The following is a 24,692-nucleotide window of genomic DNA, read 5'->3' as shown; positions in this document are numbered from 1 at the left end:
ATCAGCTATGGACATCTAACAATCAGTTGCATGTCCAGAGGTCTCAAGACTTGCAGATGTTTTAATTCAATTAGTGACATGCTGATAATCTACCCTGATACGTGCTATTCTAACTCTGTGCATGTGTGTGTGTGTGTGCGTGATTATGCGTGTATGTGTGGGTGTGAAAGTGTTGCTAATGCGAGCTTAATTGAACACCATTTGCATTATGCTTGCAGACGCATGCTCGCTTAGAATATGGGTATTAAAAGAAATTGTTATGAATATTATGATGATGCTCAACTTAATTAAATCTGAAGACATCGTAACCTCATATTTTTAAATGATTTCGAATTCGAAATGCCGTCGCTCTTTAACTTGCCAACAATTTGCAAACAAAATTTAACAATTGATACAAGTTTGTTTTCCATTTGTTTAGTCCTAACCCCGACCCAGACCCCGAAGTTACAAAGTTGAACATAGGTATTTCTGATATGCACACCCTCATCAAACTCCAGCTCCATGTAGCGTCAAACTTTGGCACCTGCAAATGTCGCATACGGCGCCAAGCTTATAACATGGTTCAGTGCACAACAACCAGCCTGCCCGCTGGTGTCGTAAGCTGAAATTAATCCAGCTAAACAGGCAAATATACAAATTTCCCAAAAAACATACACGCACATTCTCAAAGACAAGCAGCGCGGCTGGTAACCAAACAGCAAAAGTCATGCTAACGAAATGGAAAGGGAAAATGTTTGGCATTCAGCCAACTCAAGTACTTAAAGCGTTTATTATGCAGCTTTTCATTTGGGATTTATGACTGCTTTAAAGCAAAGTTAATTTGTTAATTTACTATAACAATTACAAATATATTTGCATTCATTTGTCATTGCAGTAATCATCTGATGGCAATGGCAATGGCACACACTTAAGACGCATTTCAATCAACGACAGAAATGTTGCATCTGAGGCTATTCGATAGCTCGCTCTACTATACGCTGGCCTCCGTATCGTCGGGCATGTTGCCGCCTCCTCAGGCGTCGAATGGCAGCGAGTTGACGTTGACTGGCGGCACAGCAGCTCCAGTGCCAGTGGAGGCTGCAGTTAATCTGACGTATTTCACACCTGCGATCTCACACGTGATGCTGGCGCCAACGCCAACGACCGCCAGCTCAGAGCAGACGACAATGGCAACAACAACAACAACAACAGCAACAACGACGACATCGGTTGTGGCAATTGCGGCAGCATCCACGGCAACGGCAACAACAACTTCGCCAGGCACCGACTTCCAGGCAACAGCGACTCTGGGAAACAACTTGACATCGCAACATGCTGGCGAAATGGACAACTTGAATTCCTTCTACTTTTATGAGGTAAATATGCTGCTCAAAGCTCCACATTATCTTGGTTTCTTCGATGGCTTGGCAGCTGCCCCCAAGCGTATTTAATGTAATTTATGCATTGAAATCGAAAATGGAGTTGTAACCGCAACTTCAATGGGCAATGCAGCTGCCGAAACGCATTTTGTATTAACTTTTCAGATTTCAATTGATTTTTAAAAAGTTCACTACCATGGGTAGCTTCAAGATTTTTGAACTCACGACTATTAAAACAAAGTTGCGCCAACTTTAAAACTTATATATTCGCTTATTCAATTTTAATGAGATTTTAAAGACACTTCTATGAAGTAGACTCCATTAATTTTTGATTTGAAATAACTTTTGAAGCCACCCTCGCTTCTGTATGCATGCGAATGACTTTGGTTTCAAACTGCAAACTTTAGATTTTTATTCGTTTGCCGCAGAGAGCAAAAAGATGATGACAAACAAACAAAAGACGCAGCTGCTGCCATGTTTTTGATACAAATTTGAATTTTACTCAAGAGTTCTTATTTCTTCTTTGCGTTGTTATTGTGGCAAATGTGAGGGGAAAACTTCAAATTTGAGCCAAACAATAAAAGGCAAATGTCATTTGTTTCTCAGCTGCAAATTAAAATTGAAACTGACGAGAAGAAGAAAATAAGAATCTCGCTCTGTAGGCAACTTTAAGTTAATTTGCATGCCAGTCGTCTGGCTTATCAATTGGGCAATCAATCAGCGGTCGCAAGTCGTGACAACAACTTCGATTAAACTAAACTTCCGTTATTTGCAAGGGAGCCTCCGCTGCCTGCCTATAAAAATAAAGGGAGGAAAAACCTCTCGTTCTGAAGTGTAGCACGCATCGAAAATGTAATGAAATCTCCACACGCTGCGTCGTATAAATCACGCCAACGAGCAACCATTGTTAGAAAGGAAATAGCCTTAAACCGAAATACCTCCCTGCACCCGCTATTCCAGTCTTCTGGCTTACATGCAAAGTAAGCCAAGTTAAAACGCGCCAATCGCTCAAAGAGTGTGCGTGCGTGTGTACGCCATAAATTTGGGTTTATTTAAATGAGGACAACAACAACAAAAAAATGAAGAAAAGAGCGAGAGGGGGAAGAAGCAGCAGCAGCAGCAGCAGCAGCACATTCAGACTCAGACAACATATGGCTAACAAAAAGAAGAAAAGTTAAGGCCCCGACATATATGTATGCAGATCTCTCCTTCCTGTCAGACAAACAAAGTTATAAAAAAAAACACAATCAAACGAAGGCCCAAGACACAAATGCCAACAGCTTATTGATTTGAGTGATAGTTTTTATGTGCCCCATTGAGAGTGTATCCTTCCGAGAACTGAACCGCAAGGGTAAGCAGATAATTCATCTTCATCTCAGCTCAACACCCATCAAGTGTGTTGCAATCCTTCTTTGCGTAGATATTCGATACGAGTATGATTTTCTGATATTGAATCTGTCAAAAAGAACAACCACAAGTACACAAATATTTAAAGGTTAAGGCCAAAAGTTCAACCTTTACTAAAGTAAATAATTTACTATCATTTCTTATTTATCTGAAATAGAATATTGTCTTTGCTTTCTGCCGAGTGTTTAGCATTAATTTTTGTGTCCCAATCAAAAGGTAACCCAATAAAAAAGACAAAGCGATAAAAATAGCAGGTTATTAAGTGAAATTGCGAAAGCCGCCTGTTGATTCAGCTCAGTCAAACCATGAAAATATCCTTTATCAACGTCCTACTCGTAGACTAAACAATTTGCTGCTTCAAAATGAAAAATAAATAAATGAAATTATATGCGGCTGTCATGTAAAGAAACAAAAAAAAAAAGAAATTCGAAATTTCAAAGACGTCTGCGTGACACAAAAATTGGATGATAGGGTGGAAGCTAATCTATCACCACAATTCTTAACTGCAGCATAAAAGGGTAAGAAAAATGTTGGCATAAAGAGGTTACTGAACCGATATTATTTACTTGATTCTTTTCGGATGATGTGCCACCATGTGTTGGCACGGGTCAACAGCAGCAGCAGCCAAAAGGTTTTTGCTTCAATTTGAAATTTAAATAGCTTAAGTGTGGATTTAGCTTGACCATTACGAACAATACTGACGATTGCTTTTATGGCAAATCCAACGCATTTACAACCTAAATGAAGCGATTTGTTATGCAATGTAAGCACACGCCAAACAATAAATCATACCTAGATTTACGTTGAGTATACGACACGTGAAACCTGTATATAGACAAGTTGTCATAAATGGATGCGTACTAAGGTACTGCGAGCTCAATAAACTGGCTGGTGTGGATATAGTATATTGGTTTCATTGTTGCCCATCAACAAGTCCATTCGCACATACGCAATCGCAAGGCCACACACCCTGGAGGCTAATCCTGGCACATTGAGCTGTTGATGACTCTGACACAGATATGCCAATTACAACTGCACCATTCTCCAAAAGGTTAGACAAAGTCAAATATGCCAGCTCGGAGCCAAATCCATGAGTAAGTTTTGACCATGGCCAGCACAAATGCTCAAATGCTCAACTACTGCAATGCTGTCAATATGCGAGTATCCTTACAACGTGTACGCACAAATATGTATTCCGACCCAACGAAGTTGGTTGGCTTGGCTGTTTGGTGATGGTATGAGCCACAATTTCATTTGATGTGCATGAAGCTTTTCCTTGCTACTGGAACTTTCCGCATGCTCCCTTCACTCAATCACGCACATATAGTACATACACTTACGATTAGCCAGGAGCAAAAACGAAAACATTGCGCCATTCTATGTTTGTTTGTTGGCAAAATCGAAGCATATTATGCAGCCGCACACGCAACTCCTCCTCTGCATTGTTTGTAAGCTGAACCAGCAAGCGATTGCTTCACTTTGCTCCACGTTGGTCAATGTCTAGCGCGTGTCCTGGCTATTTACTTGGTGTGTGTGTGTGTGTGTGTGGGCGAACACAAGAAAAGCGAAACCCTTCAGCTTTGACTTTAAAAATTTAATATTGCCAGTGGCCAATTGCGAAAAGTTTAATCGGCAGACAAAGTCGCCCACTGGCCAAGCTTTTTGACCAAGATAATCACACATATGTTTTGTGGCGCTAATGACCCTGGCAGTCGCTTTCTCAATGCTGCCTCCTGGGGTGTCATGCTCAGCAATGCTGAGCCTTCTGCGCCGTCAGATGTCTCAAGGACCTTAAGCACTTGTTTTTCATATTGCACGTTTATTTTTAGTCTGGTCATGTTCGACGTCATATTGTGCTCTTTATATATAATATATACTCGTTATATAAGTACATAATGATTGTAACAATAGCGGCCCTTGGCTTTCAAAGGCCAACATTAATTGGACCTTTGTCAAGTATCACAACAACACCAACAACAAAAAAATGTATTGCAAAATTTCAATAAATATGTGTTTACCTGTTAATGTTTCAATAGCAGGCGTTGCATTCAATATACTTACATTGTTGCCCACCGGGCTTCACTTTGAGTTGGTAATCGAAAATTGAGGCCAACATTTATGGAAAATATAGCTATAAATAGAATAGCGAACACAATAAAGTGAACGAAAACTTTCATGGCAGAGCAGTAAACTGATATTGCAGCAAATAGCAGACATTAGCTATATAATGATTATTGAGTTATATAATTTGTGACAAGCTTATAAGAACGTTAATATTTCTTTTGCAATTAATGTACTTATTTGTCTTCGTCAGTAAAAAAAAACTTGGTTTTAATGCGATAACACAAGTTAGTCAGTTGAAGTAACAAGATTAAACGAGAGGCGTTGCTTTGCAAGAACTCATTAATCTGGCATCAAAATGTGTCTTAAGCTTATTTGCCAAGCGGCATTAAGCATGTGTAAAAAAGCAGAAAAGCGAAAGTAAATGTAAAATATAATATATAAACATATACATATACATACATTTGTATATTTCACATGTCTCGACGACGCAGTGTCTGAAGGTTAAACGCTTAGCGGTCACAAAGCGGCATCATTAACCGAAGGCTGTGAGTTGTTGGCGCTATAGAAAGAGAGAGAGAGAGAGAGAGACGTTGACTCCCCTTTTAACAATTTAATTTGCCACAAGTCGGCAATGCGGTGGCAATGGGCAGCAGAAATAAGCGGCTTGCGAGCGTAAATTTGCGCAAGGACAACAGACTGCCAGGCGACCGAGATGTAGATGGAGACGGAGACGGAGACTGAGACAACGACAAGGAGATATGCTGGCAGCTTGTTTATTGTGCCAGAGCTTGAAGTATTTGGCCAGCACTTGCAGCAGTAAATAAGCATATGTGTGTGTGGAGAGGAGTGAGACACGGACTGGGTGTGGCATTAATTACACTTGCAGTGCTTTAACACAAATTAAAGCATTTTTCAAGTCGTCAGCCACAGACTCGCATAGTTGGTCTTAATTGCATTTAGCCAGTGCCATTGTTGACAAAATAAAATATCCACAAGGACAACAAAATGTTTGAGTAGCTCAGCAGCTCCAAATGCCTCGAATGTTACCCATGGGAAGTTTTGTTGTGTGTGTGTATGTGTGCTAGCCGGCTTGTAGGCGAAAAATGAGTTAACAACATTATTTGCCCTTAGCCAAGTAATGAAATGGACGCAACATCAATTTTATTAAGAACGGACACAGACACAATGATAGTCACAGACTTAGGCAACGTGCAACACTAGACGACGCAAGCCGCAAGGCTCAGTTGGCTCTCTGCTGGCTCTGCCATAAAATACATTTTGACAAGAGTTTTATCTGGCACGTCGCCTCACCGAGCTCTATGTGCGTTTGTGTGTGTGTGTGCGTCATTGCGATTTATAAGCATTAGGATTTGTTGCCATCATGATCTAGCCGTGTCCAGCTCAGTTCGTCGATTCTGCGGTTGTGCGTGCTCTCGATTATGTTGCTATGATTGCTGTTCTGGTTCTTCTTGTTGTTGTTGTTGTTGTTCTTTGGACAACCTTATGAAATAGTCATCTTACGAGTATTTTTTTTTTTTGCCAATGTCAATGCACTTCCGCCTGTTGTGCGTCTTGAAGTATACTTTAACATTACCTTCGAGTTCAATATTTGTCGTATGACTCTTCAGCTTCGCTGATTTTTAGATGCTCATTAACCGTGCATTAACACGGCCTGTGACACTCCATAGTTCATTGCTTATACGACACGTGGCCTCTCTCCGGTTCAATGCTCCCTTTCTCTCGTTTTCGCTCTGACTATCTCACAATTGCCTTCCCTTATCATTTATATTTGACACTTTGCAGTTAAGGACAGGCTCATAGTTCAAATTCCCAAGTGTCACTTGGCCAGCAAAATCAATAAACGACTTCTCCAACTAATTGCAATAATTTGCGCCTTGACTTTGGCATCTACCATTAATATGCTCCACCAGCAGCCATCCTTCTTAGTCAGCACCCAGCCATAAGACGCAATGTGAAATTTTATGGCAGACAAACAACGGCAATAACTTCAAGAATGAGTGAAAGTGTTAATTTCACAAATATATTCCCATGAATACTGTGTTTGTTGCTGGATGGATGCGGATTTTGGGGGAAATGGCTATTAAAGTTAATTGTTGGTTTATTTGTCACGTTTGAACTTTGAACCCTATGTTTTTGTTTGGCTAATGTATACAATTAAAAGGGGTTGCAAACTTTTCTGTCAAATATACCGAGTGCTGATTAAAGCCCCAGTTGATTGTGTGAGTAACAAACTGTGAGACTGCTAATGGATAAACAAAACAGCACACAAACATTTGATAAAGTTCCTCATTCAATGTACCCAATAATTGGAATTTAATTTTGCATTCAATTCATTGTTCGCTCTTTAAGCCATTTTTAAACAATATAAATTGCGCAGAACCGCGAAGACGAACAAGCTTATGTCAAAGTCAATCAGCAGTCGATCAATATTGCCTGAAAATTCCCCGAGTCAAATTAAACCACAAGAATCGTTAGTGGAGTTCCGAGCACATCCCGTATTAAATTACTCGTCCGCCACGCGAAGGAACTCGTATGTGTAGCATATACAAAGGCGCAACTTTATATGTTCAACATGCATACAAAGGCAAGAAGTTAGTTCGCTCACACGCCTTTCTCTCTGTATGCTAGTTGGGCTATTTGAGCTGCTAGTCAAAGGAATTTTTAGCTTTTGATTATATGTTGAATATATATTGCTTGAAGAAGATTTATATGCTGAGCAGTTGCCCAATAAATGTGAAAAATTTGCAAAGCAATCAGGCATTTAAAGGCAACCAATAAAAAACACATAAAAAATAAACAGGCAAATCAATTAAAGGCCCGAAAATACCGAGATAGAAAACTGCTACAATTTTATTGTTCGGCAATAAAAATTTGTACATTTACTGTGCAATCTGTAAACAAAGTTTTAGGGTAAGTTTCCAGTTTTGTGACCATTAAGAGTAAATCATGTGCTGGCCGCTATAAATAACGAGAGGGCTCTGCTCTGCACGCCTACGCATCTAAGCGACTGGCCACGCCCCAATCGTGTCTGCACATAATTTGTGAAATAAAATACTCGAACATGGCCAAATTGAAACAAAATTAAATTGCAATAAATCAACGTGGCGTTAATAGCGTTTCACTGATAACCATTAAGTAGGCGTCGCCAAGGGCTTCCACAAAAATCTGGAGCAGCAGCAAATAAATAAAAATCACACACTTTCGCACACACAGACACGCACACACATTCACATATACATATATATTCTCCTGCACACACACATGTCAGCATGTTGGTCGGTCTACAGAAATTGGGCTTTCGGGTCCACATCATTTGTATATTCTTTTTTAACGCCTAATTGATTTGTATTTTGCAAGCACGCCTGGGAGCGGGTGCAGACGGTGCCAAAAGAACCCAGCGGAGCAGGGGAGCGGGAACTGCCAGAAGCATTGATTTCACAATTGTTTTGCCAGCACATTGTTGTTATTGTAATCATTTTGGAGTGCTTGCTGAAGCACAAGCAGCAGCAGCAGAAGTGCCCCAAGGCATATCTGATGTCCTGTCTGTTGACAAAATATTGTATACTCGTTTCGTACGATTATTGATATTTGTATTTAGCAATGGGAATTCTCGTAAAAATCACAACAAACAAGTATTCCATCAAGAATAACCTAAATACACTCATAAATGTTACCTTGACTAACTGTGCGTAACATTTTGGATGTGATGCGAAATAAACTGACACATTTGCTTCTAATAATGTATGAATGTATATTTAAACTGCAGATTTAATATAAACAAAATGTTCTCTCCAGTCTTAAGTTTATTTATATACTTATATTTAAATTGAAAAAAATCATAGATTATAAGAAATTAGCATTATAGTAATCAGAAAATATTGATGCCATTTGCTGAAAGTATGTCTCGAGTTTAATTCATTTAAATTGTATTAAAGTGAACTTTAAATTACAGCTCAGCTGATAAAGCAAGCTCGAAATTAGAGTATTAAAAAGGCGGTTGTCACAGATTATAAGGGCACATTTGTCTTTGAGATACAATTGTTTTTTTTTTGTTATTTGTAATCATTGCGGAAGTTGTCTTAATGACAGACACAAGGCAACATTTTCGCATTGTCCTATAAAACGGGGACAACAATAAGCTCTGGTAAGATAAGAGTTGCGGACAGAACAATGGAACCCATAGACGCTTCCATATTCATTCTCATGCATAGTATATATTCGCACTTGTCAGCTGGAAAGTGAGAATATAACGAAAAAGGCAAATTTAATTTCGTTTCATAAGCACAAAATGCCAGTCAGTTCATGTGGCAGCCACCGAGAATATACCGTATACAAATACGAAAGTGTTGCACAAAAAAATGCGGAAAAAGAAGACAGTAGCAGCGAAAGAGAATGGAAAATAGAGGAAAAAAGTGAGCAACACTTGCATGTCATTGCAATGACAATTTGCATGCATAAGCAGTGGCAACAGTGAATGAGCTGGCAGGCAATAAATTTAACATAACCCAAGTCAATTACAGTTTTACTGCTATGCAGCGCAACCACGGTGCGTATGAGCAACATGCAGTAAGCGAAAGCAAACCCAGCAAAGTGTGCTACAAGTTTTTGTCGGAAACGGAAGCGCACACTCATACACACAGTCAACTAACAGACGCAGTCGCCTGGTGTTTTGTCTAGGTGCATGCAGCTGTAAGAAAACTTGAAAAAAACAAACAATGAAACAAACAGCAGCCAGGCAGGAGGCAGAAGGTCGTTGAGACGCAAACGAAAACAAAATAAGCGAGGAAATGAGAGAAAAAACGAACTGCAGACGCGACCCAGGGGCACTTAAAAAATCGTAAAAATGGTTCCCGAAACGCGAGCGCAAAGTTGTAAATTATGCAAATGGCAAAAGCGTTGAAATCCACGCCTAAAGGCCGAAGACCAAACCAGATAATTGCAACAGAATGTGAACTGCAGTAAAAATTCATGTAAGTAATACTAAATTGCATGCAAAGTGCGGATGAAAAAAATATCATTGGAGAATTGCCTTAAAGAGGGCAAAACATTCAGGCTTTTAATCCACTTGGGATGCTTTTGTGCTAGCGCGTAATGCGCTTAATGAGAAAATGCAAAGGCGACAACCAACAACGAAATTATGCTCGGTAAATACTTGAGATACAACCAAGGCAAGAACTTCTTTTAGACTCAAGTACGACTAGTACTATGTATAGTACAGCTGAGACCCGTCAAGAGCAGCCAGTCGTCCAAAGGAAACTAGGTCAGCGTCAGCAGTTGACGACGCACGCAAAGTATGCAATGAATTGTGGCGCTTTAAATGAAATTAAATTAAATGACTTCAGCAAATTTCATGATGATGAATTTTGTTTTCATTGTGTGATACTTTGAAGTTAATGAAGCAAAAAAAGTGCAAGAGCGGACCGAGTGGGATGGGAGGGAGATGAAATTCAACCACAATAGCATACTTTTATTATTCAGCGAAGTATATTAATAAAATTCTTGCGGTAGCAGATACTTTGCAAGAAATGTATTTTAAATTAATATTAAAAATAATGCAAAGTGACTTTTCAAGAATTAACACAAAACTGGAAGCATTACAATTTAATTTTTTCATCAATTAAGAACATATTCCATCAGTTGTGTTGATCGTCATTGATTGTTTAATCAGATAGATTTTTCATTAAACATTTCGTAGAATTTTCAGTTCAATATCACGGCACCCACATCAAAGTGACGGAAGTGACAGCCAGAAACAGAAATGAAACAGAAGTAGAGAGGAGAAAAAAGAAAATGCAAAAACAAGGCAGGTGATAGGTAAATGCATCAGCGGAAAGACTTTTTGACTGTGTGACGACAGAGGAGCAACACTTACGCAATTTCAATAAAATTGGCACAAACATCCCCTTGACAGTGTTCAATGCCATTGCCAGTTCCCATTGGCCCAAAGGTGGTTTTTGGTTTTATGAACACAACGCCAATGACGCTGACGCTGATGCTGATACTGATGCTGATGCTGACAGATGACGAGCGTCGGGAAAATGTTTAAGAAACTTTTGCGTTGCGCTTCCATGTTGAGTTTAAGTAATGCCGAAATACATGAACACTTATGCATCATTGCTAAGTTTTGCGGTTCTACGTTTTCCTCTGTTTCCTCTTTTTGCTTTCAACGTTGCATTTGTCATTTGCCACATAATTTACTTTAATGGTATTGCAGTTACAGTTGCAGTTGCAGTAACAGTAGTCGAAGTTCAGTTGCTGAGAGAAAGAAAAGAAATAGAAACTTAAAAGCGAAATGCTGCTAGCGCGTGTAAAAGTCGCGTACGCCTCGGCGCTTTGTACGTGCACAATGTCAAATGTGACAAACACTCACACAAACAGATACACTATATACTGTTGCATTTGGTTGTGTGTGTGTGCGAGTGCATAAATGATTAAGTGCGTGCTCGCATTTGGCTTCCATTGCACGTACGCTCCATGCATTTTTGCCTTTGACACAAAGCACTTTATAATGCCCTCCCACACACCCGCATACCCACACACACACAAACATATTAATGTGCACATAGAGACATTTGATTCAAATTTAACATTCCATAATGGAACATTATTTAATCAGCGTTTGCATTGCAATTAAACGATAGAGTTTATTTTCAATTAGCAGCGTATACGTAATATGATCGAAAAGTGATTGGATTAATATAATATTAAGCAATTTTAATACGAAATTGATTTAATGTTTATTTAATTGGGGATATCAAATGATCGTTCGTCTCTTGATTACTTTGTAAAAAAATGCTTTTGCAAACTGGAGTTAGTACAAACTTTAGACAGGGAGGACTTTGGAGTTGTAAAACTTAAGCATCATATTTTTCGCTGCAATACAAATTTAATTATAATCTGAAATGCAAAGTTTTAACTAAGTCATTAGAAGGCAGCCCATAGACAGTCAGCGCTCCAACTTTAGAACATATTTTAAGTACCCGCTACCACTTGAGAAAGTAGAAAGTAAAGTTTTTCGGGAGAAAACTATTAGGGCCAAGGGCCAACACGTAGCCAATCCCTCAATGGCAACAAAACCGCAGCAATTTGCATAACACGAGCAGGCAACAACACACACTTTTCATTTACACACCAAATTACTTGTTCTGACAGCCGCCCAGCGCAAAGCAAGCCACGGCAAGGCAAGACGAAGTGAAGTGAAGGCAACTTACGGCAAGACAAGGCACGAACGGGGCATCATTTGTGTGTGTTGTTTGCTTTAAATAGAATCAAAGTCAGCCGCCAAGTGCCGCCCATTGCAGCTTTACGAAGCATGCCACAGCTGAGAGTCCGTTAACTGTAAAACCAACAAAATCAGAAATAACAACTCGGGCGTCTAGTTTTAGTTGAAGCCAGGGCCACTTGACTGCCAGGCCAGCTTGCTCCTTGCCTGTGCTATTCTATCTGTCTCTCTTTCTGTTTTTCTGCCTTGCCAACTTGTCCAAGCTGTTTCCTTATAAAGCTGCTGCATTTCCGTTAGAGTTCCTAGTTTCCGCTTTACTTGCCAGCGTGTGTGTGTGTGTGTGAATCTTTGTCCATTTTATGTGCTTTCCTTGGTGTTGTTCTGCTGTCTGTTTTGGTCTACATGCTCGTCCTTTGACAACTGCCAGTTCTGGAATTTCAAATTAAGAAAAAGTTTATTTTGCTGCCGATAGCTTTGCCATTTTTATTCGCATTGCGTTGAACCTGCAGATTCCTCGAATTCGCTTCGTGTCCTTTTCTTTAAATCAGTCTTTAGCGGCATTCACGTTTACTGTCCTCTAGTTAATCACAAGGTTCGGTTGTGGACCAGACATTAATTAAATTTGTTAGATTTCTGAGCCAAAGTGCGAGTGACATTCCTTGAAGCATACTTTGTCGATACATTTTATTGTTGCCTTTGACAGCTTTAAGCCAAATACTTTGCACTAAAAAAGTGTTTACGCGCAACTTTTTGGTAGTTACAAAAAGTTCTAAAAGAGTTTTGCACAGGAAGTTTCCTGTTAGACGGATAAGATACTGGTGTTGGCATTTAATGATATTTAGGTTATCAAAGAGAAAAGTTTGTGTACTTAAAAAACAATGCAGCTCGGCAAGCTACTGAATATAAAGTTGAAGTGTGACAAATTAATGAAATAAGAAACTAATCATGGTTAAGCCTTTTAAAATAAGTCTAGCATATTTTTAGAATTGAAGAGTCTCATTTAACTTTCCTTTTAATCAAATGTAAGATAGTTTGAATATTTCATCAATCATTTAAGATTACTCAATTTATAAGAAAATTGCAAAAAATGTATTTATTTTCTTAGTGTCAATGAATCGTTCATTTTTTATAACGATGCTTTAATATAATATATTATGGAACAGCAGGAGTAATAATAATAAGAATATATTGAAGTTGTCGAGCAGGATATTTACTAGTTGATCATACTTGGCTTCGGCTTCTTATTCTTAGATTTGAATTTAGCCAACCCAACAGTTTATTTGCTGACCCAACATATAAGGCAATATGAAACGACAAGTAAATCTGTTGTCATGCTCACTTCATTTGGCAAATATACAATACAACACTTAGTTGCACAATGAGGATAACAAAGATAGAGACAGCGATAAACATACAGAGGGAGAGAGAGCGAGAGCCAGAGACAGACATGTGTCTGCTGCTTATGTGTTAATTAGCACTGGGCATCCACAGGCGAAACCCAACTCAAAGTCAAATGGCAAGAAAAATATTCAAATTTATGCCTGACTTGACTTAAGCCCATGATGTTCTAAACATGGCTATCATGATTTGCCTACGACGATGCTTATATATAGTATAGGATACTATATATTGTTGTTGTTATGTATGCAAATTACTAGAGCACACACATGTGCTTGTGGGGTCATAACTTTTGCTTTTGCCAAAAACCACACTCTATACTCCACACTTCTGTCCCGATAGTGCGTAATTTGTTTTTGCATAGTTCTCTAGGCGCGTGTCCCTATTTATTGTTTACTCGACAACAAAATGCGCCTTCCTTTTGTTTTGCGATTGTCTGGTCAATCCCGTATACATGAGTGTATTCCTCTCTGTGTGCGCGTAAGTTATGTTTATTTTCCTGCTATTTTTGGGGCCAAAAATTTAATTTGGCCTTTTCATGTTATTTAAGGCATAGCCATTTGGCCATTTGTGAAAATATTTATGTGCTCCTTAATTTATTTATGCTTATTTTTGCATAGCAACAACAACATTTAGCACTGATGTCTGATGTCCTTCATTTCTTTTACAGCCATCTATCTATTTCTTTTGCGGTTTTTCTCTTTTTTTGTTCTGAAATTTTTCTGCCACTTAGATTTATGCTCGGCTCATTTGATTAATGTCTCCTTGAAGGGCAGGAGCATTCACCAGTCGTAGTCGCTTGTGCGAAATTGTAATTTTTAGGTTTTTAAATTTATTGATGTGTTTTTGGGTCAGTTGGCAAGCTGCTTTATGCTTTCTATGATATAAATTGCTTAAACTGACTTTAGTCACTTCTTAAAGTGTATCGAGTTAAGAGAATCAAATGTAGCTTTATAAAACTGTTGCACACAGTCTTATGATCTTTTCCGTGTATAATTTATGTATGTTGTGCAACACATTTAACCCATAAGCCGCCTTCTGTAGCATATTATGACTCAATAATTTACAGACCAACGTTAAAACGAGCTAATATGCCATTATACCGACATTTAGCATGCTTCCCCTTATCATTGACCACATTTTCGCAGACCTCTCCGAGCCAGGCAGCTGTGACCAACAAACTAACCAAAATTATGTTAGCTGAAATTCTGGTCATTTTTCACAACCACATCGCATCGCTCTTCCCCCCTTTTTCGGTATTGCTTTCACTCTCATTCTCGTTCCTGCTTCTTGGTTTGAGCTGTCAACAGTTTGTCATGTAAACAAACATAATGCACACACACACACAGCTTGCAGGCTAATAGTGTAGAGTGGTGGGGTCGCTTTATTAATTTCAATTTGTGTCAACATCAGTGCCAAATATGCGCAGCCAGTGAGCCAAGCGAAATGATTTAAGCCAGCTGATGACAAAATGTTGCCCATTAGGTGAATTAAAGCGCACTTTTTCGGCTGCTGTTTGGGGGGGCGACAAACATCACTCATGTGACTCCCACGCTCCTTCCACAGTGGCTCTACAAAATGTGGCACGGTGCTGGCTTTTGTGGCTTTGGTTCAAGCGTAGTTCATAAAACTCAACGACTGACCATTGTTGTCCAAATAACAGCTATAAAAGCCATGATTGATGCGCACGGCTTGACCCAAATGCATGTTTTTATACCTACTTAACAGATATGCTGCCCATTTCGGTTTCATCTCCTTTACGGCTAGCACGTGTGTGTGTGTATTTGTGTGTATGTGGACAATATGCCGTTGCTTAAATATTAAACAGAATTCAACACCCAACACGCGTTGAGTTCATTGAACTGTAGTGTAAGCCAAGAAGCTGCCACTTCGCTTTTATGGCAACAACATCATTCAGCTTATTATCTGACTATTCTCGCCAGCTTACCACGCTGCGTATACGTAATATTCCATTTAATTTTACTTTATGTTACTTCCCAGTGTTACACCACTCGGCACTCAAGCACAATGTAATCGGTATTAATAAAAAAGTGAAATAAAAAAGCGCAAATACGCGCCTGAATACTCGGAAGGAAACTACTCACAATGCTTTTGTGAGCACTTTTCCGATCAGATATAATTGGAAAAGTTGCGAAATTATAGTTTAATCGAGTGAATATTTCAGACAACAAATTGAGTGGTTTAATTATAAGAAATTTATTAAGAAACTTCCTCGCTCAACGAGAATTTAATTAAAAATTTATTTCTAGATTTTTTCTAATTCACTTGAATTTACGACATTATTTGAAAGTTAAAAAATTGCTTCTATCCCATAATACTAAGCTTTTATAATGAATGAATTTCTTCCAAGCAGTCATTAACTGAATAAATATGTTGCAAGAAGTTTGCCATTTACCCAGATCCATGAAGAGCATGCCACAATCTTTGCTCACTTCATGGTACTTGGTGTGTCAACTGCAAATATTCCATTTTCACGCTGCTTCTGTGGACTTTGCAGCAGCTGCTGATTTATAAGCATCAGCTGCAGCTTCGACTACAACTGCAGAGTTTTGCCTTTTCTCTTTTCGCTCTTATTATTACTGTTAGTTACTATGGGTTGGCTTGTTGTTCGTATTGTTGTAATTGCTTTTGCAGTGAAATGAAATTAATTTGCCATTGCCACTGTTTTGTGGCCACACATTTATCTTGTTGCTGCACTTTACGATTTGCAGCTGCTCAAATTTGTCAACCAATGCGATTAAGGGCGACTTTAAAGATGGAGAGAGAGAGAGAGACAATTTGCAACCACAATCACAATAACACAAATGCGGCATAAGCCGCATAGAGAGCGCGCACTTTAAGTTGCGCGAAGGACATAAGCGAGAGACACCGCCACCATTTTGCAGCAAAGGCTATGTGGCACTCAAGAGCCACAATGCCACAGCAGCCGCGAGCTCAAGTGCCTGCCATTGTTATGGCTGGGGCACTTAATAATAAGACATAATAGTTGCGGTGCCCAGACAACGTTGTTCTTGCATTGCGCAACAGGTGGCAGCTATTGTTTGGCATTGCAACTGGCCGCGCTAGCCTCCACTCTCTCTTGTGAAATTGCCTTTTAATAAGGACTTACGGTTGCCCAAGCGGTCTTATCTGCAACCGGTTAAGCCGTTAGCCTTTCGGCTGCTCCCTTAACTCCTTTTGGCTCTAAATTAAATTTTGCACTTTTATTGCTCCCTAACAAAAAGGCAATTTCCTCGAGGTGCAAAGCAAAATTGAAAAAGGCATAATGACTTGCTCAAAAAAAGCAAACACAAAAAAGGACAACACACGCAATACTGGCACAAAAAAATCAAGCTATGGATGATCATTAAAAAAGGCTTACAACATGACATTTATAACATTTTTATAACTCCCCCACAGCATGGCACATGATAAACTGAAAAAAATGTGAGTAAAATATCACTATACAACAAAAGGAATCCCCAAATGAGTTTCGAAAAACAATTTCTGCAACGAAATTCATAAAGAAAATTAAATGATATATTATTAGTAAAGAATCAAATTGAAGAGAAATATCAATAAGAATTTACAAGGCAATAACATTCTCCAGAACAGCTCTTGTTGCACTTAAATATATAACTTTTCTACTTAGGCCAAATGAAATCTCGCTTTAATAATCGCTAAAGTGTATTCGGGAACGCAAACGTATCTTTTGTATTTATGTGTATATATACTTACATAAATGCGCCGCAAATATGCGAAGCTTTTAACACTGCACAAATATTTTGCCAACACTTGCTTAAAACAACACGCAAAGAGTGCGAAAAAAAATTGAAAACATACCCAAAACAAAACAACAAAAAAAAATGGGATATAATAAAAATAAAAGCAGAATGAACGTCAAATGGCCAAAGTTCCAACAACTTTTTCCGCCGGTGCCGAGGGTTTACTTTGAGTTGAGGCTTTGCCAGAAATTGTCAAAGTCATGCTAGAAAATTGCAATCCAGGCTCAAATACTTCAGGTCACAAAGCCAAAGGCTTCAAATACGGTTCCGTCATTCAAAACATTTTAAATAAAAGCTATCATCACATAAACATCAAATGCGTTAAATGTAATTTTAAATTTAAAGCATTCAATTTTTAAATTTTCCCTAAATATATTGAAATGTGGGAATGAGATATGAGGCAAAGTTATTTATAAATTTAAGTAAATTGAGTTAAAATAACTTGACTTGCCTGAATGGTTGCTCTGGTCGCGTCTGCTTATTTGGCGATTTCGCTGATTTATGCGGCAATTTGCACAATATGATCAACGACTAAGAGAAAGAGCAAATCGCAGCCTACCTCAGCAGCTTCTTTGAGCCAAAACAGTTTGGCAAAAAAATATACTTATTTACTCGTATTTGACGCGACGGCCACAAAAAAGAAAACAAGTCGGAATAAAATGTTGGCCAAAGAAGTTGTAGCATAAGCTCAGGCGTCTTTAGTCTGCCGGCAGGCAAAAGCAAGCATCAAGACTGTCAAGTTTCTTTTAAGGCAAGTTTATTTTGAGCGTGTGGTTATCTTTTTGCTAGACTTCAGACAGTGATACCCTGGAGCCAAACTCTAAGCTAAACTAATATCTAATACACACACATGCATATGAAATGTTCTATGGAGGTACATAGTTTGGCTAACTTAGAGGACAAGTAAAGTTCCAACAAATGTAAGGATTATGAAAATTATTAACGACTTCTTTTGGTAATAACAAAAGCCCACACGAAGAGTCAAGTTCTTGGCTTTCGGGCACTTTATTTTGGCAGCAATTTCCTGCTAGAAGCACATAGCAAACCTAATTACCTTCACAAACTGAACGCGACGGCTTCAATTGATGGCAACAACAACTTTTTTGTTGTTTGCTTTCTATCATTACTACTGGCAATGTTTGGATGTGCTTATGTACTTGTTGCTGTTGTTGTTGCTGTTGACGTGTCTTGTTGGCTCGAAGAGTAAACTTCCGCTGGCACATCCTGTCGTCGAGTCCCAGACGCCCACATTGGCCTCGCAGCCCCAATGCTCCCCACGCCGCAGTTAGTGTCTATCATTTTATGGCTATTTAAAGAGCCATAAACAAAGGCGCTTGTGTGTGACGCTGAGTATGTGTATGTGTATGTGTATGTGTGTGGGTGTGCGCCTGAAATTGCTGTGATATTAAATTGAGTTTTATGCGTGATTTCCGCTCTTAACACTTTGTTGACGATGAATTTTATGGGCGGTTAGTGAAGCGTATTTAAAATCACGCACATAAGTATATGTAGTTGACTCTGACTTTCACTTTCTCCTTTCTCTCTTTTACAGACGGAACAATTTGCGGTACTCTGGATACTGTTCACCGTCATTGTTCTGGGCAATTCGGCGGTGCTCTTTGTGATGTTCATCAATAAAAATCGCAAGTCGCGAATGAACTACTTTATCAAACAACTGGCGCTGGCAGGTGAGGAATCCCCTAAGGTGGAATACTATGTGTCCTTTTGCCATTCTCGTTATTTTTTTTAGATCTTTTCGTTGGATTGCTGAATGTGCTGACGGACATTATATGGCGCATTACAATATCGTGGCGGGCTGGTAATCTGGCCTGCAAGGTCATTCGGTTCTCGCAGGTGTGCGTCACATACTCCTCCACCTATGTGCTGGTGGCCATGAGCATTGACAGATACGATGCAATAACGCATCCCATGAACTTCTCAAAGTCATGTAAGTCGCTCAGTCACAAAACTTTTTTAATTGGAAAATGTTTGGCACTTGACGATAACGTAACAAGGAAAAATGTTTGTGGCACTTTGTAGGGAAACGGGCTCGTCATTTGGTCGCTGGCGCCTGGCTGCTCTCTGCGCTCTTCTCGCTGCCCATATTGGTGCTTTATGAGGAGAAGCTGATACAGGGCCATCCACAGTGCTGGATTGAATTGGGCTCACCCATGGCCTGGCAAGTTTATATGAGTCTGGTCTCGGCAACATTGTTTGCAATTCCAGCCCTAATAATCTCCGCCTGCTATGCAATTATTGTGAAGACTATATGGGCCAAAGGCTCCATATTTGTGCCCACAGGTAGGTTGTCTTAGCTGCCCATGTTTTCTCTTCTCATTTGGTGTATCGCCTAGAACGTGTAGGCTTCGGTGCGGCTGCAACGCGACGTGCCAGCTCCAGGGGCATTATACCACGCGCCAAGGTTAAAACGGTGAAAATGACGTTGACGATTGTGTTTGTGTTTATCATCTGCTGGTCACCTTATATCATCTTCGATCTGCTGCAGGTCTTTGGCCAAATACCGCATTCGCAGACTAACATTGCCATTGCCACATTCATCCAGAGTCTTGCACCACTTAACTCGGCCGCAAATCCACTTATCTATTGCCTGTTCTCATCACAGGTATTTCGCACACTCAGGTAAGCATTGAGTTGTCATTGATTCGAAGTACCCTTTCTAACTTTCCCTAACTCCACTTAACTTCTAACTCCCTTATCCCCAGTCGTTTTCCGCCCTTTAAGTGGTTCACCTGCTGCTGTAAATCCTATCGCAACAACTCACAGCAGAATCGCTGTCATACAGTGGGCCGACGCCTGCATAATAGCTGTGATTCCATGCGGACACTGACCACCTCGCTAACGGTATCACGTCGTTCCACCAATAAGACAAACGCCCGTGTGGTCATCTGTGAGCGACCCAATAAGGTGATTACAGTTCCGGCCATGTCAGAGGTATGATAGCTGGCGCATACGACCCGTAAGCGTTCAACGTTTGCGGTCCACGGTCCGACATCGTTCAGTGATGCGGAGTTTCTGTAAGCAAAAAAATGAAAAATAATACCAGGCAGGTTTATACGAGGCTTAGACAATAAGAGCGACAGTTGTGTATGCATAGCGGAAACTTCATGCAAATTACTATTTAACTATATGTAGATATTCTACGAATTTCAATGCAAGCATCTCCCTCTGCAATCTATAGTATCTTAAGTATTTATGCATTAGACTATAAGTGATACGTATGAATTATTTTTAATAACTCAATGAGTCTTTGTAACGAATGCTGTTTTAACATCACAACTTTAAGGGGCATAATCAACAGAACAACTAAAAAGTTATTCAGTCGGTTCCTTACGAAATAATTTACTATACTTCTCTTCCAAATTATTTATACACGTAATACTTTAAATTCGAATTCAATTTTGGAATCTTGTGCCAAGTGATGTTAGATCAGCAGTCATCAAATTTTACAACACTCCTACAATTTATCAGACTGATGTTATTTATTTACACGAAATTCAAAATAGTTGCATTTCTTTTAAGCCCAACTAATTGTAAAGCCAACTAAGTATTTATACTCTATACCTAATCCTAATCGTATCTCTATTCTGTCAACTACTATACATGCGAATAAGCATCGTTTGTACATAAACATTTCATAGTCAGTGTACGTCTGAAGTGCGCAGCGTACAAAAGTTGTCCAAGCATGAAAAACCAAAAGCTATATATACATATATATTATACACCAACTTGTAACTAAAGCATAAGAGTTAATAGAGCATAACGTTTTAGTCAATTCGATTTAAGCTAATATTTATTTCATAATTATGTGCATAAAGCGGGGAGAATACAAAGAATAAAGGTCAATATTGTCAAAAATCTGCGGTCCTTTAAGTATTTTAATTCATTCTGGCACGCGCCACAAATTTCATTCTTTGGTCTCAACGCTTCAGCGCACAATGGGCTCAAGGGCAAGCAGAGAGTGAAGTGAATGAAGAGTGAAGAGTGAAGAGTGCCAGGCACGTCAAGAGGCAAGAGGACATATGCCACAGCATTTGAGGACAAGGCAGTCCTCAGCTCATTTTCATTCTCACTTCATTTATAATTGTTGTGGCGGGGTAACTGTGACTCTTGACGTCAACGGGCAAATACCAAAAGTCAACACAGCAAATTGAACGACTTTCTCTGCTGAGAATGTGAGAACATACTCGATATTGTCTTCCAGGCTTTTGCAAACAGCCAAAGGATATTTTCCTTATGGTATATCATTAGAAAATATTACATAACTGTTGGGATACTTCGTACAAAATAACCTCAAGACTGATTTGACACTTAAATCAAAGTCACTGATGTTTCTCCTGTACTCAATTGCTTTAATGAGCAGAAAAGCTAATGGACATTCAACAAAGGCGAATGAATCAATCAGTACTCATTCTCTATTGTGTGTGGTAAGTACAAAGTTCATTTATTTCTATTTCAAGTTAAAGCTGCTGCAGACAAACCATTCCGTTGGCTGTATAATTTTTGCAATTAGACTTTCGTAATTTGCTTCCAAAGTTCTAATTGAAATGCCATTACCGAGACAAGTTGACAGACAACTGTCACGATTCGAAAATTAAGAAGAAAAAAGGGAAAACGAACGTCAACTTTATGACTTTAGTATAAACATTAGACACGAGTCGATTTGCTTGAAAGATGTTAAGATATCATTTTCAAGAGAAGATGCGTATAAAGAAACATTAACTTCCTTTCTTATATTTCGATTATAATTATTCGAATCATATCAAAACTTGACTGGCTTTTTCCTTCATAGGCAATTATGTATAAATATATAGACAAATGAATCAATTCGAAATTTTTGTTATCTTTGTAAAATTGCAACCACACGCCCTCAAACACACATTCACACAGAACCCTAAATTAACATAAAAGTATAACTACATATTTTTTGGACCTATTTCTTTAAATTAATGTGTAGTTCAAGCTCAAAAAAGAAGGCATCAAAAACAATGTTTCCCAACTATTGTTTTAAAAAGCAATCCGATGATTTCGGATATGAAGTATTGTATGTGCCTAAGAAAAACTATAGTCCAAGTGCACGTCAATCGAACCGGCCAATGAACGATTCTAATGTCGGAGCACGATCTCGAGCGCAGCCACAGGTATGTTCAAAGTTGTGCTACGAAGATCTCTTAAGGTTGCAGGCTCTTCGGGAGCAGAACGAAAGCGCTGGCCCTAAACCTCATGTGGAGTTCCGTCTGCCCCCCATGGACAAGCAGCGGCAATTTGCACATCGTTCAAATGGAGGCTCTACACTAAACGAGCGAGAAAGGTATCTAAAAGAAGAAGAAGAAGAAGTGGAATCGCCTCCTTGTGCTTCAGATCCTGCTCGTGACATTCAAGACTCCTGCGCAGATTTCTTTAACATAGTCTACGAGAATGTGCTGGAGGCCGTGAATGTAGCTGTTGAACAAACAGTCGATAAACACTTTGAGGAGTTGCTGTCCAAGGTCAATCAGCTAAAGTCTGAGATGTCAGAGCAAGAAAATATGCTTAAACAACTCAATACCGATTTATCTACAAGTAAGAAAAGAAAACGATCTTATTTACCTCATTTGAAAGTGTAATGTATTCTTACGACTTCCTTAGAGATTTCCGAGTTAAGTGATACGAGTCTCAATCAATTTAAATTCATTGCACAAATGCTTATCGACAGCCAGACAATTCACTATAGGGCCATGAATCAGCAGCGCCTGTTGAAGCAGCAAAAGAAAGATGAGCAAGATGCGCAGACAAGAAGTATTAGCTCAGACCGCTCACAACATACAGCAAATGCTTACTGTCACTGTCATGTTTCAAGTGTAAAATCGATGCAGCAACAGCAACAACAACAGCAAATGCCAAGACAACAGCATCAGCTTTGGCAACAGCAAGATCTGAATCCATTTGACTATATTCAAGTGCCCTGTACAAACTGTCATAGGGTATATCCGAAACAAGATCGCCCTGTTTTACGACGAACGCGCAAGGGAACAGCCAGCATGCCAAATTTGCATCAAGCTTCAACAGCAACTTCCGCTTCCTCCAACACCAACAGCAATAAGATGAAGCACACTAAACATTCGTCAACGTCAAGTAATTGGAGTCAATTTGGCACTCGGCGTGTGGCCAACATAAACACACCTCCCGCCAGCTCCACTTTAAAGAAATGCCGTTGTCATTATCATTCACCCGCACCGACGCAAGGCATTAACTATGTGCTGAGTAATAATTCTTCGCTGGGTCGCAAATTGCGAACGCTTGGCAAAACATTGCCCAGTAGGGAAGATGAGCGAACGCACTCCTGATCCTCTTGATAAATTCAGATTTAAACATTGTCCTCATTGAGCTATGATAGTCAATTTTCGTCCTTTGAGATGTATATTCATATATACCCTTTGGATTGCAATTGACAATCACAACACTATGACGACAAAGTGTTTTAAGAATGACAAAATTATTATGATTTTATAAATTGAATGTTGTACAAATTTATTATTATATTTAATTAAAGAGTACAAAAGCCTCTGTTTATATTTTTCCCTCAACCTTTAAAACTCGCAAGTGTAAAACATGTTAGACAAAATTACACAAAAATATTTAAATAAATTATTTTCATATCATTGTGCCTAGATAAAGTATTCTTAAATTCTCCATTAATTATACTAATAAATGCTTTCACATATAAAGAACAATAGGAACAAGTTGTGAAGAATGAAAGATTATGTTAAAAGTTTAAAAAGCTGCATTGCCTTGTAATATTTTGGAACTTAGTGTGACTGTTCAACTTCTATTAATGGTCGCTGTTTCATGGGTACTGCATCGTATTCCTTGTTCTTTCGCAAGCGACGTTGAAGAAATGGTGCCAGAAGCTCAATGTCAACCGAATTCACATCCTGACGGCCAAAAATGAATGTGGCCAGGTTTGAGAATATAATATTCAAAGAGGAGCCCATCAACGTATACATCAAGAATGACATGTGGTATATCGAAGTGCCGCTGTGAGGCTCACTATTAATACAAAAAAATAAAATAAAATGAATATCCAAAATTTGTTGTAACAAATCAATTACTCACTATTCAGCAGTAGAATTGAGGTAACGATTCATATCGAATTCATAGTCGCAGTGCTCAACAGAAACTGGCAGCTTCGTGTGACGGAAAGTGCCAGTAACATTAGCAATCTGTGCGTTGACTGCAATCCAAGCCATGATGCTAAACGATATTATGCTGCTGAAAAACATACTCTGAAAATACAGTAGATTTTAGCAATAAAATCATAGGAATAGACAAATATCTTTTCGTTACCTTTTCGCCTACCCAAGGCATTAACATGCCCACGGTAAAGATGCCCAACATGGGTCCATACAAGCTCGATTGAAGGGTTGCTGACAGCTGCAG

The 24,692-nt window shown here is 39.1% G+C and overlaps 2 protein-coding genes and 1 long non-coding RNA gene across 6 annotated transcripts in view; 2 read left to right on the top strand and 1 right to left on the bottom strand.

The window, feature by feature from the left end:
* The window catches only part of LOC133839323 (cardioacceleratory peptide receptor), a 42,937-nt gene extending 21,368 nt beyond the window's left edge, over window positions 1-21,569 (top strand). The window contains exons 2-7 of one of the 2 annotated variants that reach the window (XM_062270759.1): window positions 875-1,355; window positions 18,808-18,943; window positions 19,006-19,203; window positions 19,296-19,556; window positions 19,619-19,895; window positions 19,979-21,569. In XM_062270759.1, the coding sequence (XP_062126743.1) occupies window positions 936-1,355; window positions 18,808-18,943; window positions 19,006-19,203; window positions 19,296-19,556; window positions 19,619-19,895; window positions 19,979-20,213 (1,527 nt within the window). In that variant the 5' untranslated portion in view covers window positions 875-935 and the 3' untranslated portion in view covers window positions 20,214-21,569. Of the gene's footprint in view, window positions 1-874; window positions 1,356-18,807; window positions 18,944-19,005; window positions 19,204-19,295; window positions 19,557-19,609; window positions 19,896-19,978 lie in introns of both variants that reach the window. The other variant, XM_062270758.1, reaches the window with a different exon arrangement.
* On the bottom strand, window positions 10,712-12,754 carry LOC133838520 (uncharacterized). The gene is made up of 3 exons (XR_009893955.1): window positions 12,576-12,754; window positions 12,062-12,501; window positions 10,712-11,105 (listed from the first exon to the last, which is right to left on the bottom strand). It is a non-coding gene; the product is annotated as an uncharacterized LOC133838520 (long non-coding RNA).
* Window positions 21,570-21,579: 10 nt separating the features above from the next.
* On the top strand, window positions 21,580-23,825 carry LOC133839325 (uncharacterized). 3 transcript variants are annotated; one of them, XM_062270764.1, is made up of 4 exons: window positions 21,580-21,700; window positions 22,231-22,835; window positions 22,902-23,051; window positions 23,113-23,243. In XM_062270764.1, exons 1-4 carry the CDS (start codon window positions 21,645-21,647, stop codon window positions 23,115-23,117), a joined length of 816 nt encoding a protein of 271 aa, XP_062126748.1. In that variant the 5' UTR covers window positions 21,580-21,644; the 3' UTR covers window positions 23,118-23,243. The 3 variants fall into 3 exon arrangements, with proteins under 3 accessions (XP_062126748.1, XP_062126746.1, XP_062126747.1); XM_062270762.1 differs by having other exon boundaries at window positions 21,680-21,700; window positions 22,902-23,825; XM_062270763.1 differs by lacking the exon at window positions 21,580-21,700 and having other exon boundaries at window positions 22,025-22,835; window positions 22,902-23,825.
* Window positions 23,826-24,692: the final 867 nt, after the last annotated feature.

The sequence above is a fragment of the Drosophila sulfurigaster genome, chromosome 2R, assembly GCF_023558435.1.
Source record: "Drosophila sulfurigaster albostrigata strain 15112-1811.04 chromosome 2R, ASM2355843v2, whole genome shotgun sequence".
In the NCBI taxonomy this organism is placed as follows: domain Eukaryota; kingdom Metazoa; phylum Arthropoda; class Insecta; order Diptera; family Drosophilidae; genus Drosophila; species Drosophila sulfurigaster.
Note: the sequence above shows the minus strand (reverse complement) of the source record. Positions and strands in the feature narration are given on the sequence as shown.